The sequence below is a fragment of the Carex rostrata genome, chromosome 2 (assembly GCF_964058835.1).
Source record: "Carex rostrata chromosome 2, lpCarRost1.2, whole genome shotgun sequence".
NCBI lineage: Eukaryota > Viridiplantae > Streptophyta > Magnoliopsida > Poales > Cyperaceae > Carex > Carex rostrata.
Window position 1 is genome coordinate 15,931,032 of NC_135919.1, and position 7,369 is coordinate 15,938,400.

Consider the following 7,369-nt stretch of genomic DNA (forward strand, 5'->3'; position numbering starts at 1 on the left):
CAAGTTTGTGATGGCTTGCAAAGCTATTATCTCCAATCATCATCTCCCTCTCTTTTACAACAGTAATCATCTTCACCTCATTCAAATTTACTGCTCTCTCATTTAAAAAGCCCTGGAGTCCCCTCGAGCAACAGAGCTTGTGAGCGAGAGAGAGAGAGAGAGAGATATCAGTTCATAGAACAGAAAACCAATAATGTGGAGCTCTAGTTCAGAACCGGACTCCCCAGTTGCTAAATCCAGAAACTGGCATCCCAAAACACAAAACAAGAGATCAAAAAAGAAGCACGCAGAACGCGGGGTGGTGATGCTGGAGGGCTACGTGGAGTCACCAGACACTGCTGATCAGCGATCCGATGGCAATAGAGAGCCGGTCGCGGCTCGAACAAAGAGCTTGACGGATGATGACTTGGAGGAACTCAAAGGATGTGTCGATTTAGGGTTTGGGTTTAGCTATGAAGAGATACCAGAGCTCTGCAACACACTTCCTGCTCTGGAGTTGTGTTATTCTATGACTCAGAGATTTTTGGAAGAGAGTAGTAGGTCGGCCGGACCGGCACCGGTTTCTACTCCTCTTTCTTCTTCTCCTATTCCAGTTGCAAATTGGAAGATATCCAGCCCAGGTTAGTATAGATATCTCTAATGTGCTCTGTAATTATGCTCTGGTACTTAGCTCATAGCATCGGCTAACTGAGTGCATGTGTTCTGCATTTTTAGGATCTATATTGTAACAGTTTTACTTAAACAATTAATGTGTATAAATGTACTTGATGTTCTCTTTTGATTATTAGGTAATTTTAAATCAGTCTTTGGATTTGTGCTCTTAGTTATATTAGTTTGATGATCAAATTACAACTAAGAATTGCAACTGAATCCTGGTAGATAAAGAAGTATATATGTACTGTTTTTATTCTCCTGGCAACCACAAAAATGCCAAACTGGTTTGAAACTATCTTTTTCTTTGATTAATAAATATATTAAGGTATTGGTATGCATATCGAAAAACACTTTTGTGTACATATAATTTTTTTTTTCAATTAGTTAAATCGTTATTTGGATATATATATATATATATATATATATATATATAGAGAGAGAGATGGGCTATGGTGCATTGCAACATGAACCTCTTATGCATTGCACTATAAATCATGTATTTAAAGTCCAAACGACCAATCCGAACCGTTCATCTTGTTCTTCATATTAATATGTGCTTGGGGACCAAATTTTACATTTTTTGAAATTTTTTTACTATTTATTAAGCAATTTTGAAAGTCGCTGATCTGATGGTCCAGAAAATTTTACTGTTTTTTACTGTTCACAGCAAAACAGCAATTTTCAAAAATGCTTAATAAATAGTAAAAAAATTCCAAAAAATGTAAAATTTGGTCTCCAAGCACATTTCAATATGGATTAAACATCTAACGGTTCGGATCGGTTGTTTGGACTTTAAATCCGTGATTATAGAGCAATGCATAATGGGGTTCATGCATTGCAATGCACCATAGCCCATCTCTCTCTATATATATATATATATTATGCCAATCATCATAGAAAATTTGTAATTGTAGCTAGACTTAAAAGGATGTTAACAGTGACCTTTTTTTGTTGGACTGTTCTCTCGGCATCATTTGCTTTCATCTTGAATTTTTTTCTTATTGTACACAAAATTACGAGTGAAAAGAAGTTAATTTTAACATTCTTTTGTAACAGGGGATGATCCAGATGAGGTAAAAGCAAGGCTAAAATACTGGGCCCAGGCAGTTGCATGTACTGTCAAACTATGCAACTCAGGCAACTGAAAAATTATAATTTACCATGGTAAAAGATACCATTATTTCTGCGCAGCAGAGCAAGAGACCAGTACGTAGGAAAGCGCCACATTGCAAAGAAGACATTTCTCTGACGCCATGATTAACCATGGAATGAATACAATTTGAAAAACTAATGGAATTATCAGACAATGGCACAACCGCACAAGGGGGTGTATTAATCTGATAATGTTATTTGGAGGATGTACAATTGTAATTTTATGTTCTTTCTTTAGGTCTAGTAGAATAAAATGTTCTTGTTCATGTACAAGTTTCTTTAATAATCAAACTGATTTTGATCTTTTGTATTTGCAATCCATCTTCAATCCTTAGATAAGATATTATGGAGAAAATTCAGTCTGAAATAATTATGGGACACTAGTATAATAGACCATAAGATATTAGTGTGTAACTGATTTTGTGGAATAGTGCTGTACACATGAACAATATTTTCATATACAACACGAAACTATGATTAATATTTTTGGTGCCAGTTGGTTCTGACTTGGTGATCTTGATAGTTGAGAAATTATTAAATCATCCCAACTGGCAACTGTACTTCAAATTTTAAATTAAACAGGGTATAATTATAAAATAGCCAGCTAGGAATGGACAGTCCTAATGATTAATGAATCTCAGATACAAGCTAATTAATAAAAAGTGTATGTTGCTATGTTATTTAAGAAATAAAAAGTTTTGACGTTCATGACACTTGATGCAAACGGCTAGAATTTTTTTTAATAATTAAATAGTAATAATGATGAATGCAGAATTTTTTTCTTGCGGTTACATATATAGTTTTTAATTCGAAAGCATTTATGAATAAAAATATAGATATATACATACAGAAATTTGGATGATTATATCTATATATATATATCTCCAGTATTTCTCCTTGGCAGGATTTTAATTATCTATCTTCAATTATAATCTCGTTATATTTTTACCAATTGTGGTGTTGGGTCATTTTCATCAATTAATTAATCTCGTTGGCAGGATTTTAATTATATTATTTAACAAATCTCGTAGGCAGATTTTAATTGAACAATTCAAAAGAACTATAATATATTTGTGTCATTAAACTTTTTTATACCAGATACGGACTATTATACCCATCGATTTCCTTACATGGCAAGCTACGCTCTTGATCTGACGGTGTTAAAATTTTAGCCACTCAAGAGGCCCATTATGTACAAAGGCCCGTACTGTATAGGCCCAAAACAGCTTGTTTATTGTTCAAACGTTTTTATTTCAGCCTATAAATCTAAAATAAAGGCTTTGCCCATCCATACTGTGGATTTTTTTTTTTTTAAGTAGAATTAGTTTTAATTATTTTAACAGAATCAGCCTTGAACGGATGAGAATTACAAAACTAGCGAGAAAAAAAATGCACTCCTACACCGATCCGTAGGATCAGTGGAGCAAGTTTTCTCTTATTTACGCATTTGGTACAACATTGCCATAGAAAATCCAAAGAAAATCAAAATTTTGCTTCATACCGATCCTACGGATCGGTGGAGGGTTGTTTTAATTCGGATTTCAACAAAGTGGTTTTAGGCTGTAAGCCCTTTTAGTTCGGATGGGACGTCAATAAAGAAGCCTAATAAACATGACCATACTTAGATCATGTATATATAACGACCTAGCATTAATTTGTTAATATATGTATAACAGGAACAATGACTTGACAACTTTCACAGCACTTTCTTAAAATAAGTTAAAAGAAAATTTAAAAACAGAAAAAATAATTATTGACATGTTGTTTGTCTTGTTGTTTGGTCCTGTAGTAATTTTAATGTTATAAAATATTATTTGATATATTGTTAAATGTATATTTGATTATGAATTTCCTGTAATTTAATGAATAGTAGAGCCTCAACAAATTATTTCTATCAATTTTCATTTATATTATCTAAATAAGTATTTATTAGATTTTAATCTTCATCAATTTTCATCATTTTTATGAATAAAGTACATATTACATTCTAATCGCTCGAATTTTACACTAAGTCATAACAATTAATTAATAACAGCTTTGTCTTAATATGTCATTTACATTTATTCTAAGTTAATCCGTCGTTATTAGATTTCAGCCCTATTTGTAGACTGTAATTGACAACAACTTTGTCTAAAAGGGCTTAAAGCCTAAAATTGAATTGATGTTTAAAACAACCCTCCACCTATTCTACGGATAGGTGCAACAAATTTTTGATTTTCTTTAGATTTTCTGTGACAATGCTGTACCAGGTGAGTAAATGGGGAAAAACTTGCTCTGCCGATCTGTAGGATCGATGTAGGGGTGCATTTTTTTTCTCCACCGATCCGTAGGATCGGTGGAGGCTAGTTTTGTAACTCTCATTCGTTCAAGGCTGGTTTTGTTAAAATAATTAAAACTAATTCTATTTAAAAAAAATCCATACTGTGAGTATGTGACATAGGAAAAAGATTGCAACTGTAAATATATTTATGAATGTATAAATAAATCAATTCCTTTTGTTTCAAAATTGTTCCATTGTATATATTTTTTATGCAACCCCCATTTTATTAGAGTCCACTTCTTAGGAAAGAATGAGCAAAGCCGCTCTATAATTATATTACATGGCACTGCAATTTAACAGCACTGTCATTCTGGATCGATTCTTCAAAAGATATCAGGAGCTGAGAAAAGCATACGAAGTAGACGTGCTGTATTTCCCGTATCACCCCAGGTCCTGAGGTGCAAGTAATAGATCCGGACCGTTCTTTTAACTTGGCACAAATTTCAAAGCAGTCCTCCTATAATTTCAATAGGCACCAAATAGGAGTTTGGCCCCACTAAAATTAATCTGAACCATCCGTTTTGTTAAAATTACACCTAAGGTACCTGGGGACAGGCTAATTTTTTAACATACCACTCTCATTAATGCACGTGTAACAAAGAGCCGTTTTTTTTTTTATTTCTTTTAATGAAGAAATTAGCTTTTTTTTAGCAATAGCTTTATTTATAATTTAAAAAATAAAAGTCCAGAATTTATAATCTGAAAAATTGTAGAACTAGAAAGATTGCAGCCCATCAAACAGAATACCACAAAAATCTTAAGTTGAGAAAACGCATGCGCTAATTGCGTGGTACAGCTGCTGGAAATAATTTTTGCAGCTCTTTATATATCGAGTGAGGGATTTTTAATGTACATTGGATTATATTTGATTTGGTGTTTGATGTAAACCGTTCAATTCATATTGAAATTCGTGCAAACAAATTTTAATCCGCTCCTTAAATTTAAACCGTTTGTCCGCAATAATTTCAGCGCAAATTTGAACCCTTTAGATCGGGTATCAAATCGAATTTGATCACGTAACTGAGAGATATATATATATATATATTTTTTTTTCTGGTGATACAGTGGAGCCCATTAATAAAAATCCACCTAGTTAGGTTAAGTGGAGCTCGCTAAGTATCCTATAAATTGAAATCGAACACACATCCGTCGAGTTGCGATGTCATAAACCGCACTAGCAGATTGAAACAGACTAGCAGGATAGTGATTCCGCCCCTAGGTAGATTCAAAGAGACGCATAATCTATTGCTGGGGTATGTATTTAAGATGAAAACTATTTTACATTTTTACTAATTATTACTAAAATTATATAAAAGTTGAAGGTCAATCCACACAACTATTTAATATTACAAGGATTCTTTCATCTGAATTTTCAACATGCAACATCTCACATGGAGAGCAATATCTTTATCACTAGACTAAATGTTTTTTTGAAAAGTTTTGACAGTGGCACTAGACTAAATGTTAATTCTCATTTTCTAGACAATAGTTAGCACTTCTCTTCCTGAAGTGAATGATAATGTATAAAAATAATTTTGTGATGAATCAATTTATTAAATAATGCTTTCTTATTATAATTAGAATTTAAACTAATTATAATATTTGATAGGATGACCAAGATTAATGACTGAACTCTAATCAATTGCGTTGCACCGAGAATAACTGTCCTTCTCCACAAAAACAAAAATGTCTGTAATTGATATATTGTTACGATTGCAACTAGCATGTCTTATTCTTTTAGTTAGTCAACAGAACTTGTCAAGTAATTACTAATGGAACACATAATTCAAACTATGTTGTTGTCATTGAATGATTATAATATGTGAAGGACAAGAAGATATATATCCCCTTTTCCATATCGCTATCTGTCTATCTTCATAAAAAGATTATGCAGAAAATTAAAAATAAATGATAAAATTAATATACCTCAATTATAATAAAAATTTGGCATGGTTTTGGACTATACCCTTCTGAGAAATCAACATAATTATGTATATAATAAAGCTCTTTTTTTCATATTAAAAGTCTTCATTTTTTTTCAAAAACCATAGCAACGTGCAGAATATATAAGAACGAAAGGAAACTTAAAAGTATTCAGACCACGGAATCTGAAAAAAAAAATGATGTAAAAGTGGAATAAAAGACAGAGCAACTACTCCTCCTTTGAGTGCCTTAATTTTACTTTATATATCCATGATAGATCGAGGCTACTGGATAATTTTTACTAAACAATTTAAATTACAAAATGGCTTGCATTGATTCAATAACAATTTCCTCTTTAATTAGTTTTCTAATTGAAAATTACTGCCATTGCCTCTTAATTAAAATCAGTATTCTAAATAGCGGCGCTATATCGTTTTTGGACCATAAACGCTAAGCTATGACATAATAACGCGCTATTTGAGCTACGGGTGCTATAGCGGTCCGCTATAGCGCATAGCATGTAGCGCAAATAGCGCCCGCTATGCAACATGAGTTGTTTTTATTTTCCTTTTCAATTTATATGGACTTTAAATAAATACTCAGATTGGATTTTAACCATGATTTTTTTTTTTGCAATTAACGTACTAAGCTTTATATTAAACTATTAAATATTTAATGAGAGATCCATCAAACGAAATCAAAATAAGGAAGCTACAGCAAGCTATGCAACATGTTGTTTTTTTTTTCCTTTTCAATTTATATGGACTTTAAATAAAGGCTTAGATTGAATATATTAAGATATTTCTTTAAGTAACAAAATGATACTTACTATATAATAGTTTAAATATTTTGAATTGATTAAGATAGTTAATTATGTCATGATATCTAAGTTATTTTGAAATTTAAATAAAAAAAAGATAGATTATGTCATGATGTTGAATATATTTTGAATAAAAAAATATCAATAGTTTATGATATTAGTATTACTATGGATATTTTGAGTCGCAATTTGGACTTTGTATTGGTTTAATATGAATATTATAATTTTTTAATCAATTTGATATTATTTATTGTTCTATAAGACTTAGATAGTGTTGATATTTAGTACAAATATATGATATAATTTTTATAAAAATAAAAAAACGCTATGTAGCATAGCTTTCGCTATAGCTTTCTTTGTATGCTTCCCACTATTTAGAACCTTGATTAAAACTGATGTGGAGGCTGTCGCTAAATAGTCAATAAAAAGTTGATGAAAGTTTTGTCACAGAGTTGTTGGCAGCATACTGGTCTCCTTTTCCGCTGTTAAAACAGCGCTAC

At 31.7% G+C, this 7,369-nt stretch overlaps 1 protein-coding gene across 1 annotated transcript; it reads left to right on the forward strand.

Moving 5' to 3' along the window:
- LOC144545336 (uncharacterized) lies at window positions 1–2,123 on the forward strand. The gene is made up of 2 exons (XM_078293927.1): window positions 1–620; window positions 1,711–2,123. Exons 1-2 carry the CDS (start codon window positions 194–196, stop codon window positions 1,797–1,799), a joined length of 516 nt encoding a protein of 171 aa, XP_078150053.1. The 5' UTR covers window positions 1–193; the 3' UTR covers window positions 1,800–2,123.
- The last annotated feature ends 5,246 nt before the right edge of the window (window positions 2,124–7,369 follow it).